This window comes from Maylandia zebra, linkage group LG3, assembly GCF_041146795.1.
Source record: "Maylandia zebra isolate NMK-2024a linkage group LG3, Mzebra_GT3a, whole genome shotgun sequence".
Taxonomy (NCBI): domain Eukaryota; kingdom Metazoa; phylum Chordata; class Actinopteri; order Cichliformes; family Cichlidae; genus Maylandia; species Maylandia zebra.
In genome coordinates this window covers 44,564,758-44,586,849 of record NC_135169.1, presented here as the reverse complement: position 1 = coordinate 44,586,849, position 22,092 = coordinate 44,564,758, and the positions used below count along the sequence as shown (strand labels likewise).

The following is a 22,092-nucleotide window of genomic DNA, read 5'->3' as shown; positions in this document are numbered from 1 at the left end:
GGCTTCTTCATTGCACATTTTTCACCAATCACAAGCCTCTTCTCTCACTCTAGACTTTTGACCAATCACCGATCAGGATGAATTGCACTACTGTACTGTCCATCCGACTGTTCGGCAGACAGACATGCTGAGGAGCAAGGCAAAATTTTGCTTTTAGACTTCGGGACTCATTTTATTTCTCCATCTGAAGAAAACTATTCAAGCAGATAGTTATTTGTGGTGAATGAAATACGGTTACAGTTTCAAGAGGTTTTAAGCACTACACGCGAAATCCAAGCACTCTTCAAAGATTTCAAATACCAGTATGCACCCCGATTAACGATGTACTTGTTGAATGAAAAAGAGTAGGGGTATAATTTTTTTCTCACATGTTAATAGGGGAAAGCGCGTACGCAGTCCCCACTACCATAAATTGTGCAGTTGAGATTCCCACATTTGAGGAATTCACAGAGGTCAGAATTGCCTTTGTGCAATGACAAAGCCTCGCTCTGGATGAACCACCTTTGTGATCATGGTATCATCCCTGCCAGGTAAGTATGAGTGGGAGACAGCCGGGCGAGGGGTGGGTTTCAGCCACATACGAGTCAGCCTGACGGTTTTACGGAAATAAGCAGCAACACAATGTTTAGTGGAACACGATCATAATTTAAAATCTAACTCGTTCACCAAATGATTAATGCTATTTTATTGACATGTAATAGTTAATTTGAAAGTTAAATAGGCTGAGATTTTCCCATAATGCTTTGCCGCAATGTATGGGTTCGACGTCGCAGCTTACTTCCGGTCAGCGAGCGTTTTATTTTTTTTTTAAGTTTTACAAATCATTATACAATGACAATGACTAGGGATTCATTTATGTAATATATTCGGCAAGCGTCCAAAATGATAAGACTAACGTGATAAGTGAGGCTTTCCTTTTTAACTGTGGTTTCATTCAGCCAAATTGACCTGGTGTCTATTAACAGGTGTTTCCCCAGCTTTGCTCACAAAAGATTAATAAAACTGGAGTAAAATGTTAAGAAAAAAATAAGTACACTGTAAAACAAGTCCATATGGGACAAAACATGCGTCGACATTCGTCTATTTTACGAATAAACTGCTCCAGCAATGTCATGCTAGCGTGGCTGTAAGAGTACTGTGAGTTTTGGCGCCATCTAGTGGACCACCGAACAGACCGACATGCTAACCCTGACCAGGGGCGGGAGCATGTGCAGTAGGCCAGCTGCTATGAGCCCAGTGAACACACGGCTATTTTGCATAAACGCACATATTGAATAAAAGTCATCTGGCGTTTAAACAAGAACTTGTTTGGTGAAGTTAAGCTATCAACGTGCACAGTTTTAGCTGCCATAAACGATCCCATACTCGCATACATTACAGTGTAAAGAAAACAGTATAAACGGCTACTCATTAGCAGAGGAGACCTACATTATCCGACACCTGGTGATGCACAAGCTTACCAGCCTGTTAACTTAATTAGTACCCTGAAAGAAAAGTTCAGTTACAGCAGGGGTTATTAATGATTTATTAATCATTGGCTTACCCATGGACTGGCGCGACACCACCGAGTTTAAGGCCTCAAAAGCGACATTTTCAACACTCATCTGAGGAAAGCTGAAGGTGCCATTGAAGATGACGACTGGACTGTTTTTATACAGCCCAACATACAGGGAAAACTCCATAAAATACACGACGTATTCCAGGATAAACAGACTTCTGAGTAAATAACATTTAGAGAACGATGTCTGTCTCAAACGCACGTTTAAGAAAGTCATTAATTGTCTAATATTTGTCGTTAATTGACCGTCTACTATTTGCTTATATCAGTAAAAGCCCGTGGAGCCTGTAAAAAGAAAGAAATGTCCTGTTTTGCAAGTATTTTTATGACATGTCATCTTGTGGCTTTATTTGTCCACGGCCAAAGAGGTATCCCAGGTATTTCACTTCTTGTGCTCAGGCACACATTTGGAGTCGAACCAGCCACAGTCACAGTGCTGCTCCACGTTTTGCTCTCTGATTGCTGGCTGCATGTTTAGCCAGGTGATTACCTGTTAAGCCTCTCTGACGGTGGGAGGTCGAGAGCAGATAGAGCAGAGTATACCGTGAAGCCATTCACAACACAAGAGGAACACCGCTAAAAGAGGACACGATCTCTTATTGCTCATACTAACTGGACACAGAGGTAAGGTAAGCAATGTGCAGTAGAAAAAACAAGATCAAGTACTAACAGTGATAGAAAACACTGTTTCTTTTTATCTTTAAGCATTCCTAAAACTGTTAATTTTCACATTTCCAAACAATAATAATGGATTGCATTCATATAGCGCATATTCACTAATATGTTTAATTGAAGTACATAGTGCACTTATTGTGGCATGTGTGTCTCTGTTTATCCACAGCATGTCCAAAGCAGGAGAGCGGACCCCTTCAACAACTTCCGCTGACTCAGCCTCAGCAGATGGGTAACTTGAGATCGTCTTTGTGTGTCTTCCTCAAAGTAGAATAAATTTGTCTAAAAGTATGCACGATTTCCACAACTCTGATGTGTGGCCGTGGTAACTTCATTCATTACCTCAGGAAAAAATGTTCGAATTTCTCAAGCAATAAATATGCTTATTCGTAAGATGATTTTTATAGCAGAGGTCTCTGGTGTCAAATGTGAGGAAGAATTGTGACTTTACATGTTTTAGAAAAGAAGGCGGCACTAAATCTCCCAAGGGAAAGGAGTCCCCATCAGGCTCAGTCTCCGAAACGCCCAAGAAGTCTTTGAAGAAGTCCAAGAAAGTCTCTGAGAGTAAGAAAAAAGTCTACATCTCCGTGCTCAACAGTATTTTTGGGGCGGTAAGTATTTTCACCCATTCTAATGTGCTGTACAGCTGTGACCTTTGACCTTTACATATTCAATCACAGTTTTAGCTCAATTTTATATCCCAGTATCAAGTTTTTCTTCACGCGCATTTGTTTAAAAAAAAAAATCATTATCCATTTAAACGCCATGACAACAGTCACAGGTGTCACATGTTACAATGTCAGGAGCCAGGCGGAGGTGAGACGGTGTGCTTACAGGTGTGCTCCTGATCTTTCTGGAGCTTTTTTCCACTAAGCCTGGTGTGTCTGACGTGTTAGTCGCCCGTTAGCACAAGCTTAGCGTCACAATTCATTAGGATGATCCAAAAGAAGAGCTCCGTCAGAACGAGACCTTTTGTTTTTTGATATGTTTATAAATGATAATTACACACAAGTTAGCAATCTTTGATGTCATGAGCATCACACTCATTTGCAAAAATGAAATGGTGTCGATTTTATTCTGTTGTGGAGTATTTGACTTTGTTTTTGCTGCTGTGACATGTCTGATTCGCGTGTGTGCAGGACAGAGAACTGGCTCAGGCTGAATTAGACGGTGAGTCTCACTCACACCTACATCAGCGTTACATTTATTACACTGAGGTGTCGGGCCTCAGAGGTGATCGCCTAAAAATCCTGTTTTGTGTTGTCAGTGGTGAATTATTAGAGTTTAAATGAACTGTTAATGTTAAAATGACTGCCTAAACCCAGCTTTTGTTTAGTGTTTTAATATTTTAAGCTTTTTTTTTCCAGTTCTTTTTTTTAATTTCATTTACTTTTTGTTTCTTTCCATCTTCATAAATCTATTGTATGTTCAAAAGTAGGGAGAAATGTTCCCAGACCACACCTTTTCATTACATACTGTAACTATTTTTCAACAGTTTTCCTTAAATTGTGTGAATTTGGGTGCTAAATGTTATCAGTAACTTTCATGTTCTCTTTGCAACCCCTATGATATTCCTCACAGAGCTGCACGAGGCCTTTAAGGAGTTTGACTACGACCAAGATGGCTACTTGAACTACAAGGACGTGGCTGAGTGCATGAGGACTATGGGATACATGCCCACTGAAATGGAGCTGCTGGAAATAGTGCAACAGATAAAGATGAGAAGTGAGTCCACTGAGAACATGTTTAATGAAATCGACCAGTCGATTTCAAATCTTTATTAAACAGTCAAGTAAAAAAAACAACAACTCCATATTTGGCCATGTTTTGGCCTTTATTGGTTCACTTAAGAGCCCCTTTCTTCTTCACAGTGGGCGGGTTAATGGACTTTGAAGACTTCATTGAACTGATGGGACCGAGGATGATGGGCGAGACGGCGGACATGCTGGGACTAAAGGAGCTCCAGTCGGCCTTCATGCAGGTCTGTCAGCTAACGATGACTCAATTACCGCAGTTATCGAATTAGAGCGAATGGACAGAAATCCCAAATAAATGTGCGCACACAGTATCATCGGATACGCACGTCATTTCAAGTACTTTGTTTTTCAGTTTGATGTAGACGGAGATGGAATAATCAACCTGGAGGAGTTGAAGGAAGCGCTGAAGACCCTGCTGGGGGAGAAGCTGAAGAAAGGAGAACTAGAGGAGATCTTAAAGGAGCTGGATATTAATGCAGATGGGAGCATTGATTTTGAAGGTGAGAAGACATCAGCATGTTCGGGCCATTAACTGATTCATTAGAAGTGTGTGTGTTTTTACACTTTTCAAACTTTTCATCCACATTCACCATTACACCAACAAACCCCTGCTCTTCTGTCAGATGCCACACACTCACTCAGTTTTCTGTTTTCTCTTCTTTCTCCTTTTGCTCAGAGTTTGTGATGATGCTCTCTATTCGCTAATCGTTCGACAGACCGACCAACCATGGACAGACTGCTTTGGTCCACAGCTGTATTCACAGTTAGGCTCACTTGTGTTTGTAACCTAGCTACAGACTTTTACTACATAAAGTGTGGCCTAGCCTTGCAATAATGCTGCATGTGACGAACTTCTGCATCACTCCCACATGTCATCAAATGCAGAATATGCCGAGTGTTATCATTTTGTAGATCCATGAACATTTTGTTGTGATATAGCATGTAAATAAGACTGCAGTGTTTTGCTATTTTAATAAAGAAATCAAACTCACTCATGCCTGTCACTGAAACGTCAGGACACATCACAACGAGCATCACGTCACAGCAGACTTCATTCCAAAAACATCTGTTTTATTGTTTCCAGGTCATTGTTAAACAAAATAGGAATGATAGTGATCATTATTATCCAGAGAATATAAGTTAAATATAAATAAGATCATGTCAGGTCGGCTAGCGTCAGAATTAGAATTGCACATTCAAATCATCAGAAAGAAAAGTTTCACATTTCAGAATCAAATCCCACATCAGGCCGGCATTTAGCGGTGGTACCGAACCCAATCATAAGCCCAATTTATCCTCCATTTAAAACTCTATAAATATATCACTACATTAAACTTAATCTGCGTATTAATATCGTAATTATTGTTCTTACTATAACGTCAAACTAAACCGTAGCTCAGGGAATCTGTAACATGCAGCACGAGTAATCTGCTGAGATTTACGTCTCAATGCCAGGCGAGAAACGGAAACACGGGCCAGAAAAATCCAATTCCCGAAAAAGCACAGAGATGGACGAGGCGCTGACGTCACAGGAGTTATAATCAGGAGTTTGTCATGCATTTTCTCTCGTATGTTAGACTTTTGAGATTCTAAAAATACACATTTCTCTTGTTTAGAGCTGGTCACAATGTAGCTTTGATGCATTATTTATCCTTCATTTTTTAATAAAACTAAGTTTTACACATCCACACTGTAAAACTCGTCTTCAAACCACAATAAATTCTGTGTTGCATTTCACAGGCAAATAAAAAATGCTCATCATTAATTTGATACTTTCCACTGAATACCAGTCACTTATATTTTGCACATGAAGTAATTTCAAAATAAAAGCTCCTGCTCTCCCTCGTACGACCTCCCGTCCATTTCTCCTACTTTCACTGGAATGTTTGCTCCACTTTTTGCACACTTCGTGACAATGAGCAGCACCATCCCAAAAGCAGATTTAGTAAACAGGTGCATGTACTGTACGTCTTCCTTGCGCGAGAGAACTTGCTCGGTTCAGTTTGTGTGGTGCTCACATTGGCAGGATTGAGGGTGTTCTGGCTTTCCCAGGATGACACACACTAAAACCGGTCATGGTACTTTAGGATGCTTTGGATTAAAGCCCATACCGAATATTCTGAATGCATGCTGTACCATTCTGACTGCTTTGCGAGGTTATACTGATTTAATTAACAGTTTATTTTTGTACTGTAGATCTGTTTGTATCAATTATGTACTTAGTCATCATGAATGGGCATGCTGTCCATTGGTCACACTGCAGTAACTCAAATCACATCACATCACAGCATCCTTCTGTGTGCAGCCTTTAACACTACAGCAGCTACGGTGCCTTCATTTCTTCACGTCGTCTTCGTTCCTCTACATGCTGCCAAACATCTCAGTGTCCCTTCTTACTTCTCAAACTCTGTTCATCTCTTTAGGAAACCCCTTTCTTCCTTTCTTTAATCCAACTAGATGGTAGGTATATAGATAAAGACAGATAAGCTTCTTCTATTTTTTCTATCCACGACACACTGCGCCTTCTTTGATCAACAGGATCTGACTAGTAAGACTTCTCAGTGGTCCTCTATTGTTTACAGCTCGTTGGTCAGCTCATCTGCAAACTCAGCCATGATGTCATGCACCCAGGTGTCCTTTTCTTCCTGGGAAGTGTCAACTAGGAAGACAGTCAGCTTCCTCTCCCAAGGGGTAGTGGCTTCCTGTACTGCCTCCAGCTGGGCCACCATAGGCTTCTTCTCCACGTGGTGCCGGAAAACAATGGAGGCCTCCTCGGACCACTGCCTTTGCTTCACTCCTGCGGAGAACCAGGAGCCAAGTCCAAATGAGAACCAGGCATAAATAAATAGGTATAAATAATAAGTAATAAATTAAACGGAGGTCTTGCAGATTGATGTAATTGTACAGCCCAGTTGACTGAGTGTCATGTGACGTGTACTCACCAGCCAGCTGAGCAGTGATTCCCTGAAACGGCAGCTGTCTGAACTCTTTGATCAGAGGCCTGAGCTGTGTGCAGCTGACCAGCTCGTGCTTACCATAGTCCAACTCATAAACAGACACCAAGCCGCTGTTCAGAACTCCCTTCACCAGCACACGATGCCAGCTAAAGAATCGATGGAGAGAAAGCACACGCACTTACAATTCAAGTTCTTAACAGCATGCGTTGTGAGATTTGTAGTTGTAAACTCACCTGTTTTCCACTTTAGCAGCATAAATCTGATTCTTCTCTACGTTTAGTGGTTTCTCCTCTGTTTTGTTGTAGTAGAGAATCATCTCTCCCATCAGCACTACCAGTCTGTACATGTCTCCCCATGGCTGTAGCACAAAGTGGCCGGGGTGGCACGCCAATGATACGTATACATCCATGTTGTTTCCTGAAAAAACAAGAGTCCAATGTGAAATAAGAACATTGAGGATTAGAGCATTCAAATGCAGTATATACTGTGTGGTGGGTGTTTAAACAAGACAAATAACAACAGTGTTTTCTTTAGACAATATACTCTTCCTTGGTACCTATAGTGGGCAGCTCTAATGGTGGTGGCAGCTGGAGAGAGGATGTGGGGGATGATGGTGTTTCTGTCGGGCTGCTGGGGGTGGTGGTGGTGGTGTTTCCACCGCCTCCACTGCCTTTGGGCCCTGACAGAGCCCTCCTGAGGTGAGGCTTGACTGGGACATTAGCTGATGTTGGGCTGCCATTGGTGGAGTTACTGGCACTGGAGGTCTTGGTGGATGAAGTAGGTGTGGAAATCCTGGCAGAGCTGAGAAAGTCATAAAACTAGAAATTCAGTTTAAATGAATTACAACTGAGAAAGGAGAAAAAATAGACATTAGCTGGAGGGCACAGAGTTAACAGGTGAAAAACCATCATCGAGAACCTGTGGCTGGTCAGGAAGACGTCTGGTTGCTGCTTTAACAGCTCGGACTGGGCCATCTGACGGTTGAGGCTGCGGTCCGGGTCATGGAAGTTCTTGTCTGTGAATAAGTGGACGTGAATGCAGCGCTTCTTTTCATCCACTTTGGCAACCTTGGTGAGTGTGGAGGGACACGAAGAAAAACATAGAGGAAAAAGCACAGAAAACTCATTTAACACATTTACGGCTGCGTTTAGTTTCTTCATAGTAGAATATTTTAGAACAGAATATATTAGAATACTTTTCACAGTTGTTTTGAGTTTCTAAATCAATCTAAATATATTGCTATATGTAAAAAAAAGGATAGTGTGAATGTTTGTAAGTCTATTTCTTATCATCGTCTCCACCTCTTCAGCTCAAAAGGCCAAAAAATACATTTATAAAGGGGACAAAGCCATTTACCTTCATACTACAGTCAGTGGTGTTCAACACTTTGTCTCGAAGCCACTGCACAGCATCTGGAGTCCAGGATCCAACACTGACAGCCAGGTCTGCTAGACAGCACTTCACAGCCTGAACACAGGTTGCATGCATCAGCTTATCTAACAATATGCCCACATTTCTACAGATACCGTCTAAATCCTAACTGTATAAATGACATATATGATCTTATTACTTATTTCTCTGGTCGGGTGTTCACTGTCTGCACATTAAAGACATAGACCCTGACCTGTGGTGGGATAGCCATAAGGTCACGGAGGAATGGGGGAGGAATCTCCCTCAGCTCAAACACCTCGACAGAAGCCTGCACGCCCACATCAATGAACAGGATGTCCAACACTCTGCTGCCATGAAGGTTGGTGATCTAAAGAGACAAGAAAGCGTCACGTTATTAAAAGTTATAGATAAACAGATAACTATACTTGGTACTGATTGCAACACAGGGATTAACAGGTTGTGACTGCTTATCAAAGGTTAACAAAAGGAAATAAATGGTCCTCTATTGAGCAACAGTCATTTTGTTCCTTGTTTAATAATTCACATTGTTTATTGCAGGAAACAGTTACCTCGACACGGGACCATTTTCCTTTGTAGCGAGCCAAACATCTTTTCCCACAAAAAGGTCGGGAGACCAGGAACTCTGATGTTACCTGGAAGAAAATTAATGGAATTAAAATCTTTAATAAAAAAACAAAAAAAACCCATAATTGTTACATTTGACTACAGTGTTACAATGTGACTTTGATCTAAAATGTTTCCTTATGTTTAATGTTTCATTCTGTGTATTTCTGACCTAAACTCATCTGATCCAATAAATCTTCCGTCTTAACACAACACGCTGGCAGCTCTGCTCTGTTTACCCAAACGCTGACGTAAAAATGACGCTACACGCTTTAAAGGCCGCTGAACTACAAAAGCATCCGCTGCACTGTGCTGCAAACAGACTAAGTGGCTTGGCCATGTCTTAACTCCAGATTAGCAACCTAATCGTAATCTGCCCACAACACTGCCTGAGAGAAAACACATGGCATTGTTACATTCACAAAAGTCTTTTTAAGATGACGTTGATGAGCTCCGATCTACTAATTCAAAGAGAATTAGAAGAAGAGATAAAAGGTTGGATTATTTTCCAGTTTGTACACAAGACGCATGTATGTATGACCCAGTGTGATCCAGTTATTTAATGGCAATACATGCATTTTTATATAAGCTCTAAGAAATGATGACATGTAAAGCCACAGAAAGAGAAGTGTGAGCTAGAAAATGAAAATCTCATTTGGAACAAGTCTCATTCAAGTCCTCAGAGCCTGAAATTAGCATGAAGTTTTCTGAAGGTAATCTACTCAAACATAGCCATGAAATCTTGGAGGTGTCTGCAGAAAACCGACTAATTCTGTTTCACCTGGGCCTACTGCTGGGCCAAGGCGACTGCGACTACACAATGTTCAGTTGAGTTGTTTTGACAACTGTTGTTTGCAGAGTAACGTTCAAGTGTAGCCATTTAACAGTGCACAAGGAGACACACTATACTGAAAATAGTAACATAAACAGCTACAGTGTGTAATAGATACTATTATATAATATACTTGAAATAAATGTAATTTAAATGAAATAATATTTTTGCATTTTCTACAACACGCTGTCTGTTCTTCTGCATATGCTCAGCTGTAATATTTGCATATCAATTAAAAATGACAAGATATCAGTCATGTTAGCTGTTTTAGCTTTTCTCTTACACTACGATAAGAAGATAGAACATATCAAGGCTACAAGATTATAATCAATCTGCACACTGATAAAAGTATCACAGTTCCAAAAAAGCTCTGAGACAGCACACGAAGCAGGCATTTACCTGTGAGTGGAAGTACGTCTCTATTTTCTCCAGCGTCTCATTCATTTTGGTAAGACCTCTGGAGGGAGGCTGACAGTAGATAGTCCCATCAGAACAAACGCTACTGATGGCCACATTCATATAAGCGCTGTTCACCTGAGGACATCCATAAAAACAATTTTGCTGTGTTACAAAACCACATGCATACCCACATGTATTCACGCACAATCATTTCGGTACCTGTAACGGACTCGCTAGCGACTTGTCGTGCAGAGCTTTCATGCAGGCAGCGTTGATGTTTATGTCATCATCCTGCGACGTGTCGTACAGGACAACCAGAGGGGTCTGCCCTCTCTCCAGGATCTCAGCCAAGAGAATCTTTCCACTCGCCATCGTCTCAAACTTCTTCAGCACCGCCGGGTCCTGACAAAATGTCTCAAGGCCTAGGCACACACAAAGACACAAAACATATATATTCTCAGGTACTAGAAACCTTTGGAGAAGCTCTTTTCCATAGAACGATCAGATCTGTGACTGGGCCCTGCAGCACTGAACATTTCTGACTGGTCGACTGTTTATTGGCTGCATTACCGACATCTACTTACACAACTTGAACAGTTATGTGCAAAATGACGTATTGGACTAATCTCCACAGCTTTTCGCTGTGCGTGGAGGCAACTTTGCTTAAAATCCCGGGAATAAAATCTCAGTCTTTTGTGCATATGAACCAACTAGGAAAGGAAAAAGAAAGTTTGACAGGAGTGGCAACAAATTTCTTTAAGTAATGTTCAGTTTTCTTCCAAATTACTTGTGTTTTTATGATTAAATGACGAGTACACCCACCTGCCAGTTTACACTTGGCTGCCTGGAAAGACAGTTTAAAGAACTTCTCATGCAGTTCAAACACTTTGTTTTTGCTGATCACCTCTGAGAAGCCATGATCCACATAATACACCTATAGAGCCAAAAAAGAAAAGATCAGAGGGAGAACTTATACGTCCTCAAATTAATCCTTCAGGTCATTTCCTGTGTTTGACCCCTCACCTTGACCTTGTCAGTCATGACCTCACAGACTTGTGCCCTCAGAATCTCCTCCTCTTCCTCCGCCCTGACTGCAACAAGCTGGCCCGAGGATAGGGATGATACAGGTGTTGGGCTGCTTTGGTCCAAACCATAAAACTCTCTCATTTCATCTTCCATGGACTCCTGAGCCTGGGAGTAACCCTCACCGATGTACCTGCAGCGGAGGAGAGACAGTCAGGGATTTATGCTCTCTGCCTTGTTACGACGCAATCGCACAACTTCTGTCTTACCTGAGTAAAACCCCGTTCGTGTTGGTCGCCTCCACCACCAGCACAGAGGGGTACTCCTCTTTGGGGATCTGTAGTGGAGGCACTGCCTGGTTACTGAGCCTCCTCCCCAGCTCCTTCCTCACCCTCAGCTCCTCCTCACTGGCTGAAGAGTTCCTCCTGTTGCAGTTCTCGTCCTCTCCTCCTCCACCTCCAGTACTGCTTCGCCTGTACAGGATGGCCCTCTTGGGGTTGTCAGGCATCGGGTAGTCGATGGTGCAGATGTCAGAGAGGAGATCGAGGCTGACCAGAACATGTCCTGGCAGTTTGGTCTTAAAGACACATAAGATATAATAATATTATCAGGTTCACCCGGCATGTACATGAAAGTATACTGAAGTATTACTGACTTTGTAGGTGTCCTGGAAGAGCTTGGGTAGCGCATGGGCCCACAGGCCACTGGAGTACTTCACTAACAGTTCCTCCAGCTTCTGCTTCAGGTCAGGGCTGAGGGTTGCAGGGGACGAGGGAGGGCTGGGTGAAGAGGAGGATGAAGGTGGAGACTGAGAAGACCGAGAGCCAGAGCGAGTCGGACGAGTGCTGGGGGCTCTCTGTTGGACAGAGGATTGGAAAGGTTTGTCTGCGGGCACGTTTGTGGTTGTAGCAGAGTTTGGGTGGGTGAGGATGGGCGAAGAGGAGGAGGAAGTGTTTGTCTGTTCCTTGGCAGGGTAGAGAAGCCGCTCTGATGGGTTGCTGCTGCAGGTTTTCTCTACCTGGAAGGACAAACGGAGCAGCCCTATTACAAAAGCATTTTGCATTGCACTACAGTGATGTTTTAGAATTATCTTTCTCTTTGCTTGGAAACAGAAACCCTTATTAAGCTACCAAAGCACGAATAATAATTACAGCATCATAAGCGACACATACTATGCAAATGTGCGTCCAGGTCTCCAGGTCTTTAATGGCCTCTGTGGGCAGGTCTTGTTTGTAAAGCTCTCTGTACATCTGAGGCAGTTTGGACACCCAGAAGCCATTACTGTACTTCGCCAAGATCTCTCTGATGTGACCTTGGACCAGTTGGGGGTTGTAGGGCTTTGCTTTCCCAGAACCAAAGCTCTCATTTAAGTTTGAGGGTGCTGGAAGATAAATAGAGAAAAACAGACAAGAAGGAAAAAAAGATCAGACACATGTATAAAGCCCACTACTGCTTCTAAAGTAATCATTTCCTTGGACCTAAACTATTAGATTGAATGACGTGACTTCACCTCTAAAAGTGAAACAGAAGCAAAAGAGAAAACAAAATAGGAGAGTGAAAAAAGCCCCATAACTTCTATTTTTGTGTGCTGACTCAAAGGAAATCCAAAATAAAGGAAAGAACGATATAAAACAAAAATTACTAATAATCAGAAACGAATTATCTTCTGCCGATTTGGAGGACAGGATACACAACATGTATTTTTAGTGTGCTGAAAAGAAGCCTGTCCTACTTACGAGCGGTCTGCTGGGAGTTTCTGGAAAGGTGAGCGTGCACCTCTTTCTGAAACCGTGATGGTAGGGTCATCCTCCTGAACACAAGAGAACAAACAAGAAGGATAATTAGCTTTTTGCAAGTTCTAAAAGGCAAAGAAAAAGAAAATACTGATGACAGGCCGTCTACCTGTTTCTTCCTTCTTTGTTTAGAACGTCTGACTCTTGGGCCATCCTTTGAGGCAAAGCACAATCAGAGCTTCAAAAAAACTCAGGTAACATTTCAAAGTCCAAACAGATAGCTTGCTAAAGTTCTCAGAATGATGACCTGTTAATCCTGAGATACTGCACAGCAGGAACTGCATTGCACTAGTTTCCCAATGCAGTGATCTGCTGAGTACCTCTATCTGTGCACTGAGTAGAATATCCATCTCTTTACTCTGCTGAAATCTTCACTGATCTTCCATCAATTTCATCTACCCCTCATCTTTATCATGTCTGAGGGTCAACTCAAATCACACAGCTCTGTTTAAACATTTCTCCAATCAGTCAGAACTCTTGCCTCACTCAGGTACATGTTAATGTAATCATGCAGTCAATAAACAGAGCAACAGCACCATTCGCTTCAGAGCCCCAAATGGCTGTAAGGACATTAGAATGTCTTACCTACACATAAAATCTGTATATTACAAAACACAATAACAGGAAATGTGCACTACACTGACCTCTTTCTTTATTTTTTGAGGCCTGTGGAGGTGGTGAAAACACACTGAAGGAATAAACAATTAAAAGTAAATTCAGGCTTTTTATTGAAGCGTCCTGAATAACTACAGATGTTATTTTTATGTAGCAACATTAACGTGGAGGTCTCCACCAGTGTTTTTTTATTGGCTGGGCAATAAAATGACTGAAAGCAGTACAACAGGTTCAGTCGTGCAGTGTGCAGACATAAAGGTGTCCAAGTGTTTGCCTGCCTCAGCACGTTGGCAAGAATGAAGAAGAGTAGTTTTTAATTTGAGACAAATATAGTCATTTTCTAAAGTTATGAGCTTTTATTGTACCTTTTATTGTAATCTAATGAACCGTCTTCAACTTAAGTAACGTTTTCCTTACTTCACTGGTTTTTCATCAAATGACATATAAATGATGTTTAAATGTAATTCAGTGTTGTACTGCGCCTGTCTTTTTACTGAATTTACAGCTTGCACATCCAGGCAGCCCATAGTGCTACTGCACACACTACGCACACACACAAATAAATGATGATGACTCTGGCTTGCACAGTGGAACATCTAGAGGGATACAGAGAGATGTGCTGATTCACTCTGTGCCGGTTTAGAAGAGTTAATCTACCACAGAATAGAACAGGGATTAAAACGGGCTCATGCTCCCCCTGCACTGGGCTCGTGTCCCCTGCCAATACACCAGGCGTCCCACCCTGTTGCCCCATTGTGCTACAGAGGGCCAGCAGCACCTTCAGTGATACAGATATAGAACTGATGTCAGTTGTTTTCACAGGACGGTGAACTAAATAGTGGGTGGATGGAAGTGGGAGAAACAGTCATTGAGCAGAAGTGATATTTGATTCATTGTTGATGAAATATGATGTAGCAAATGACAGCAGCAGCACGAGTACAAATGGAACAATGTTAGATACATTGATAAAAAAGAAGGAAGAACAAAGGTAGAAAGAATGAAGTGAGACAGAATACAGAGAGAGAACCAGAATAATGTGGAGAGCGTATCATCAGCCCAGTGCTGAATAAGCAGCAGCAGCAGGGAGATGGTTATCATCCAGAAACCAAGCAGAGTTCAACCAGACATCCATTCACGAGCAGACTCGTGAGTGCTCGTTTTGATTCAGCTCAGCTCACACAGGTGGAGAGAAGGCAGAAAGAGAGGGTAGCAATGAATTTTTACGTTGCCTATAACTTTATAAAAGCAAATAAAGACGACAACAAAATGAGCTCTTTTATATCTTCCATGACTGAAATATTTTAAAACAACTTTTCTGGCATGAGATCTGAATTTTCTGAGCACAGCTGCCTGTGGCTCATTACTCTACATGGGTTTCCAAAGGACTGTGGAAGTCTGCTTGATGACTGATGCATGTAAGTGTACAAAAACCCCTCCACAAATATGTGGAGGTGGGGTTGAAGGGTGTGAGCCTAACTAGATCTTTTCATAGTGAAACCCTAAAGAATTTTTCACTCTTTTGTCCAGTTCCAAAGACTGGATTTTGCTATTGAGGGCATTTTATATCATCTAATCAAATAAATAAACTTAACTGACAATCTGAAAAGTGAAACACCGCTCTTCTCAACCTTCCCGCTGGATCTACTCACTCTCATCCAAATCCAAATTGCTTTACTCACTTGTCTGGAGGTTGGTTTCCTTTCCTGTTGGATGTGTTCTGACTGGACATCTTGTTCGGATGCCCCCCAGTCTTGCCCTCTGATGGGCCATCCCTTAAGTCTCTTGCCTGTCTGAAGTCTCCATGTCCAGCCCCACGGCCAGGGCCTCCTCCTCTACCCCCACCTCGGCCACGGTGGTTCGGTTGCCTCAGAGAGTTTTGAGGTTTGGCTGTGGAGAGAGAGAAAGCAAACACGAAAAAAAAATAAAGTTATGGACTTGAAGTGAATACAAGTGCAAGAACACAAACACACACACAACCTAACTAAGCTAAACCTGATTCTAGGACATGGACAGTGTGCCTGAAATCCTTGCAGTTGTTGCGTTCTACTGTAAAAAGTCCACGTGGTCACAAAAAACAGGCATTTATGTCACCCAGGCCTGAAAGAAGCCTTCAGGCCTGCAGAGCTGATGTGCTTTTAAAATCTAAAAGGAGCAAGTCCAGGTGTTTCCACTTGCTTCCAGTCTTTATGTTCAGTTAAGATAACCGACACATGGCTGTAGTGCACCAGTTATTAAACTGATGCCTCATTTAGCTTGAAGCGATTACGGAAAACAAAGTTTATTCCTTTCAACTGGCACAGCTAAGGTGAAACACAAGTTCAACTGTATGCCGTATATGTTTAGTTTAAGACTGGAGGTACATGTAACAAAAAACGTCAGGATTAGTCTGATGTGAGTATAAATCCAGTAATTGTAATCCATTACAGTCCCTGTTTATCCAGCAGAAAGATGGAAAGTCAGAGTTACACCATTCACATTTGTCCTGACATCACATTTCTGCGCGATGACCTCACCAGTATACCTCCTGTGCATAACCCTTAGTCATTTACACTCCCACACTCTGTCCTTTTCATTTCTTCCTCACACTGACTCTTCTTTTATCTCCACTCTTTCTTCTCAATCTCTTTGCTTCTCTGCGAGATCCAGAACTTTCTCCTGCTTTCTTATTCACTCTGTTCTCACTGAATCGCCACAATTTCTATTGAGAGAAAAGAGCTCCTTCATCAGCCACTGACTTCAAAAGTCATCAGCAGGCAATTCCCGCATCTAAATCTATTCTGTGCACATCCTATTGGCCACTGGCACTCAGTCAATTAATAAATCAGCCAGTTAATAAATCACTGAACTATACACACAAACACACACACACACACACACACACACACACACACACACACACACACACACACACACACACACACACACACACACACACATTAGAGAAACCCAGCAGGCATAAGCATAAATCCACATGCAGATACAGTCAAGGACAAACACCCACAAACATACACACCAACACTAAGAGCAGACGCTGCATCACCTCACCGGCATGGACACACAGTCCCTGGTCTGTCTCTGCCTGAATAATAATAACCCAAGCGGGGAGGAGAGAAGGAGAGGGTGCATGTGCGTGGGGAAGAGAGAGCTTGATTTGTGAATCAGCGTCTCCTCGCTTGCAGCTGACTCTCAGCTGCTTCAGACCGTGTTAGCCTCAGATTTCAACATCCTCCTCTCCCTCCCTCTCTCTCTCCTTTTTTGACTCCTTCCTTCCTTGTCTCCTTACCATTTCACCATCCCTCCATCTTTCTTCTCCTCCAACCGTCTCACTGCCACTCTTTCTCTCTCCTCTACTCCTTTGTCTCCCTCTCTCTCTTTCTCCTCCCTGCACTACCACCTCCCACTTCCTCCTCTGGCTCTCAGAATATCCTGCAGCATCACAGTCTAGCAGAGGTGTGTGCACTGTAAATGTTTTAGTGCAAGTGTGTGTGTGTGAATGCAAAACGATAAATAAAAGTTCAGAAATGTTTGCGGACACGCAGTAAGGATGTATACGGGCTGAGATCTCGGTGCACCTGATGCTCGCGTGCAGCCCTGAATACTGTGGAGCTGCTTGTCTGAGTGTGTGAGATATCCTTAGTACCTAAAGGATGAGCAGGTCTCCACAGAAGGGCAGTTAAACAGGGCAGCTGTTCATCTACAAACTGTGAGGCTGCAGCACATAAAGCATTTGCATTTTGCATTGTCACAGCACTGAGATAGACACTGAACACCACTTCTGTTTCTATGCTGCTGCAGCAGCACTGCTGCACTGTAGCGCTAGAGGAGTCTGGAAAAGCTCCTTTTTGTTGTGTGAAAATGTGAAAGTTTGGGTACTACAAAACTGCTCCGTCATCGTCATCGGGCTTTTACACAGCAGATGGCTCCACTAAATGGCTCACTTACCAAATCGAGCTCTCAGTTTATCTCTGAAAAGTGTTTTTTCTTTGATTTTGAGGAAAACTGCAACATTAGGGTGGATATTCTACAACAATACAACAACGTCCAATCTCTAGGTTGTTTATGCTAACACATGTTCAGTTTTGTGATGTAATTCACTCAGTCTTCAATCGCTTTTTCTAGCCGAGCTCCACATATTCATGCTCCTGCAATGACTGCAAAACAATAAATACTTGGAGTTTTACTCTGAACTGAACCTGATGGAGAGTCAGAGGGAGGGAAAAATGCCAGTGCATATGAGGATACATCTTGTTTAACTTTTTACAGTGAGCAGAATAAAAACACGTCCCCCTGTCCTTTCTCAGCAGTGCGCACACAGAGAACAACATTCATGTTTCTTTCTTCCTTTTACTTCCCGTCAGTGAGCACGATTACAAGTCTCAGACTTGTTAAGTGTGTTCCATTAATGTCTGAATATAAGTATGTTAGAGTTATAGTTAAATTAACATGTGCAACAATTCCAGTCTCATGCTCTCTTCTTCAGACACTTTCAATCGAACGCAGCAATATAAACAGTTAAATTCCTCTTAGTGCCATTTGGCGAGCTGTGCCAATTAACTTTGAAATGTAATATGAACTATAAACTTTTTGAATTACTGACAACAGCAGACTTTGAGAGTTAATAAATATGTAAAATGTTTTCAGTCTGTGATGTGTTTTACAACATTATGAACCGCAAGTTCTAACTATGAATGATGGTCAGGTTCGAGTTGACCTTTTCAGGCAGCAGTGTGGCTGCTCTTCTCTATCAGCCCATCAGTTGTAAAGCCAGGTTGTGTGACAGCAGCCCTGGTGCATAGCTCTGGTTTAGTTTCACACACTGCCGAAAAACCCAGAGCGTCAGGCACATTTACGCATGTGTCACAGTAACGGTATCTACATTGCCCTAAATCAGCCTTACTGATAATTACCAAAATACTTTCGTTAATGGTTCATCTGCAAGTATACAGAAGCTCTTCAATCAAAATATTGTTAATGCTAAAAAATAATTATTGTAGTTATCCATGTATGTTCAAATTTGCCAATTAACAAAAAAGCTAAAAAAAAACAGTGAAATATATATTTTTTCTAAAGTTATCGCAGTTATTTACCTGCACACCTTAACTGAAGAATTAGTTTTAGTGGTTGAATGCTATGATTGATTAACGTCTGACTTCTCAGAAAAGTCCAGTCTGCCAGTTCAAATATGGGTATACAAACAGAAATTCAGTTCAGTGAATTCAGCAACTTTTACTTTTAAACAAGTTTTTTAACATTTTTGTGTTTTCTTGTTTTTATCACAGGTGGTTTATCAAATCTGTTGAGCACTGCAGATTTTATTTCTGTATGAAATGCATACATTTATCTCTGAATAAAGCCTGCGCTCCATCTGAGTCTCAATCCTCAGGACCCACAAAAAGTCCAAAGCAATTTCTAACATATCAGTTCAGCTGTATATCATTCACATATTTATTCTCCTGCAGCCTGCTGACTGTGAGCACACCCCTGACTCTTCTGATGTAGATACGTATGAAGATGGCAACTGACTGCAAGAGGATGCCTCGCCGCTTCCTGTGAAGTGCGCATTTCAGAGGGTAAAGAGATCGTGAGTTGACTGCACATGGTCCGAATAATTTGGGTCGTGCTGCGGTCTCCAGTTACTGTTTTCTATGTTGGCCCAGGGAGGTCAAATGCATCGGAACTTAAACATAACACCAGCAAAATAGAAAAACATAGCAGAACTTTGAATGAAAATATTTGCCAGTTTGTCTAAAATGGTCATGCATAAACAAAGATGTACTTGAAAGCTAATAATCTATTAACAAATCTATGCTTCTGTTTCTTTATCAAAGAGTCATACGATTGAAGGAAGAAAAACAGTAACCTTTGGATTTAAGGATTGTTTGGACCTTCTTTATCAGCAGCAGAGCAGTCAAAGTATTTGTGGAAGCTGGAGCTCAGACCTGCTCATCGAATGTCCACTCATTCTTCCAAAAAGAAGTTTCTGATTAGCTTTCCTGTTACCACGTCTGATGTTACTCGTTCTCTGACTTCATCCCACGACCTGGAGGCCCACCTCTAGGCAGAGTATAAGCAGCACCTAATCCTCTCCTTTTACTAACAAATGAGCTAATTAACTGATCAACACACATTCATTATGAATATGCTGACGTGGAAATCCCTGTACGGGTCCCAAATTTTTTATTTTTTTACATTTTTTTTACCATTGAGGACAAGCGGGGCAGCTGGTTTGACCCTCATCTGGGTGTTGACAAGGTGAGGTCGACCCGTCTTCTTGGATGTGCGCTGACGAGCCACCACCTTGGCTAGATGACCTGTCTCCTTGGCCCCTGAGGCAAAACAAACCACCTGGAAATAGAGAATGCAACAAGCATGCAGTCGTGCTCTAGTGTAATGTAAACATGGTTAAACCCTGCAGGCGTAATGCACATCACACAATGTAACAATCTACCGATGACGTGTTTAAAGAAAGAAAGCAGAAAAATATATATCATCCATCGCCGCTTATGTGAAGCACATCGGCACACACCTCTCCCGAGCGGCTGCGCTCCATGCGGACTAAAGATGGCATGCTGGCTAGAAGAGCATCCAGGTTGCTGTGTCCCATCTGCTTATGTGGTATGTGCTCCCCAGTCAGCTCCTTATACTCTGACTGCAGGTGTGACAATGACACTCCACCTTTGTTGGACTGCAGGATGCCCCGCAGCATTTTTTTTGCCACCTCCGCATCAGCCATCTGAAGAAAAAAACACAAAAACAAACCCAAAACGCAACTTTTTAAACACTTCACTTCTGAAATCTTTTATTCTGATAATGACGCAAACCCATACTAATGTCCACACAGGCTGGGTTTACGCTGTAGGTCAATGAAGGACTGGTTAGGCAAGTTTTCATGAAGTGTTGATCAGATTTCAAGAAACAAACAGTGTATTCAGATCAATCTAAATCTCTGTTGCAGACTAAAACTGCAACTGAATTCTGAAGTCATAGTATCAGTAGAGTATTTGCTTTTTCTTTTAGGCATAAAAACCATCCATGACCAAAGCAAGCAAATGTATATAAAAACCTGCTTTTGAAAAATACAGTAAATACAGCAAAGAGCTCCTCTTGTTTGTGTTTTTATTTTGAAAAAGGCTGTTACATTCCATCTCTGCACAAAAATGCTTTCGGTTTCCAAACTAAAGCGCCCTGCAGCGGAATTGAAACATACAGAGCTGCTCCCTTTCGAACTTTAGGCAAAAGTAAAACGAAAACTTTAGGTTTCAACAAGCATTTGGTATCAACTCTCGCTTCTGACCGACATGGAGACACACCCTGAAAGCAGAATTAGGGGTCTCACCGGACACACTGGAGTGTAAACAAGTGGAAATCCTCAACTTGCCCCTTAAAAAATTACAATGACTAAAATTTAGGAATACGCGAGATCGGGCACACTCGGAAAGCGTCAACTTTGCACTTTGGGAAACACACGATATCTGATCTTCTTTCGAAATTGGTCCCCGAAAAATCAGTTTTTCAAATTAAAGTATTTCTAAATATATTTATCCGTTCAGGTAGTACCGTGACGAAGAAGGTGGTGGAACTGGAGCAGGATGAAGTTAAAGTATCAGACTATTTCAGAATGAGATGGCTTTAGGCCACTTGTTGATATGGCCACTCTGAGCAGCGCAGACAGCAGACGGGAGAGGGATGAATGACGTAACGTGTCACACTTTAACTCCACACCCTCCATCGGGACAAAACTATTTGCTTTAACTTTTTCTGCCTTTATGAGTTTCATGAGCAAAAACTGTGCTTAAGTGGCTCTGAAAAAATACAATCACACCAACAGAGCATACCGGACCCGGTAAATAGCCCGCTTACGCGACCATACTGCGCGCAAAATCGAGTTAAATCCTCCTACCAAAGCCGGGACAGCGGCTACGTCGAGTTAGTTAAAAAGCGACGTGAAATTACCGGAACTACATAAATCTCGCCTTCATAATAAGACAACCGCGATACACCGGTTACCTTTCCCAAGGCAAATGACTAACAATAGCTTTAATTTTGAAAGTCGCTGCCGGAAAGAAGGTTTGCAAGCCCGATTGAAAACTTTTCAACCATCAAATCCGGGAGTAGCCACCCCAAAAAAACAAAACAAACAGCACCGGCCAAGCTTTATCAGGAGTTAAACTTTTTAAGCCCCACGAAAGTTATTCTAAAAGCTACCAGAACAGTCTACCTTGCTCTGCACAGACGAGGTGGTGAAGTCGGGACCTGGTCCAGTCGCTGTGGCGCTGTCACCGCCACGGGGGTTGGCTTCGTTCCCGGTGTGTGCCGGCCGGCAGGCACAGCCTCTCCTCCGCCACCTGATTGGTCGGCTGCGCATAGGCCTCTGGATAATTACACGTCAATACGCATCCAGGGACCCGATACATCCACACCAAAACGGTTGTGTGTGTGCGTGCGTAATACCGCATGAAGGGCCTTCGTG

At 42.2% G+C, this 22,092-nt stretch overlaps 2 protein-coding genes and 1 non-coding gene across 7 annotated transcripts; 1 reads left to right on the top strand and 2 right to left on the bottom strand.

The window, feature by feature from the left end:
* Positions 1-375: 375 nt before the first annotated feature.
* LOC111501383 (U1 spliceosomal RNA) lies at positions 376-538 on the bottom strand. Its single transcript, XR_002721485.2, has one exon. It is a non-coding gene; the product is annotated as a U1 spliceosomal RNA (small nuclear RNA).
* A 1,492-nt stretch (positions 539-2,030) lies between these two features.
* On the top strand, positions 2,031-4,978 carry si:cabz01076231.1 (calcium-binding protein 2). Of its 2 annotated transcripts, none has more exons than XM_004572203.4 (8): positions 2,031-2,187; positions 2,400-2,462; positions 2,691-2,841; positions 3,370-3,400; positions 3,812-3,955; positions 4,102-4,211; positions 4,340-4,487; positions 4,664-4,978. In XM_004572203.4, the coding sequence occupies exons 2-8, from the start codon at positions 2,401-2,403 to the stop codon at positions 4,690-4,692; spliced, it is 675 nt and encodes a 224-aa protein (XP_004572260.1). In that variant the 5' UTR covers positions 2,031-2,187; position 2,400; the 3' UTR covers positions 4,693-4,978. The 2 variants fall into 2 exon arrangements, with proteins under 2 accessions (XP_004572260.1, XP_004572261.1); XM_004572204.4 differs by having other exon boundaries at positions 2,033-2,182.
* Positions 4,979-5,037: 59 nt separating this feature from the next.
* Positions 5,038-21,954, bottom strand: tdrd7b (tudor domain containing 7 b). Of its 4 annotated transcripts, none has more exons than XM_004572205.6 (21): positions 21,841-21,954; positions 20,149-20,355; positions 19,823-19,967; positions 15,302-15,509; positions 13,117-13,161; positions 12,951-13,024; positions 12,387-12,595; positions 11,870-12,232; positions 11,484-11,791; positions 11,215-11,407; positions 11,014-11,125; positions 10,411-10,613; positions 10,192-10,326; positions 8,906-8,989; positions 8,569-8,703; positions 8,301-8,411; positions 7,863-8,011; positions 7,501-7,745; positions 7,178-7,361; positions 6,930-7,090; positions 5,038-6,784 (listed from the first exon to the last, which is right to left on the bottom strand). In XM_004572205.6, exons 2-21 carry the CDS (start codon positions 20,353-20,355, stop codon positions 6,564-6,566), a joined length of 3,492 nt encoding a protein of 1,163 aa, XP_004572262.2. In that variant the 5' UTR covers positions 21,841-21,954; the 3' UTR covers positions 5,038-6,563. The 4 variants fall into 4 exon arrangements, with proteins under 4 accessions (XP_004572262.2, XP_004572263.2, XP_076738025.1 ...); XM_004572206.5 differs by lacking the exon at positions 21,841-21,954 and adding an exon at positions 21,180-21,301; XM_076881910.1 differs by lacking the exon at positions 21,841-21,954 and adding an exon at positions 20,959-21,056.
* Between the last annotated feature and the right edge of the window lie 138 nt (positions 21,955-22,092).

Coding starts and splice junctions, on each gene's coding strand:
- si:cabz01076231.1 (XM_004572203.4), top strand. CDS start 2,401: ATGTCCAAAGCAGGAGAGCGGACCCCTTCAACAACTTCCGCTGACTCA. Junction 3,956..4,101: donor GCAACAGATAAAGATGAGAA/GTGAGTCCACTG, acceptor TCTTCTTCACAG/TGGGCGGGTTAATGGACTTT. Junction 4,212..4,339: donor TCCAGTCGGCCTTCATGCAG/GTCTGTCAGCTA, acceptor TTTGTTTTTCAG/TTTGATGTAGACGGAGATGG.
- tdrd7b (XM_004572205.6), bottom strand. CDS start 20,355: ATGGCTGATGCGGAGGTGGCAAAAAAAATGCTGCGGGGCATCCTGCAG. Junction 8,704..8,905: donor GAAAATGGTCCCGTGTCGAG/GTAACTGTTTCC, acceptor TTGTCTCTTTAG/ATCACCAACCTTCATGGCAG. Junction 7,746..7,862: donor GTCTTCCTGACCAGCCACAG/GTTCTCGATGAT, acceptor TGACTTTCTCAG/CTCTGCCAGGATTTCCACAC.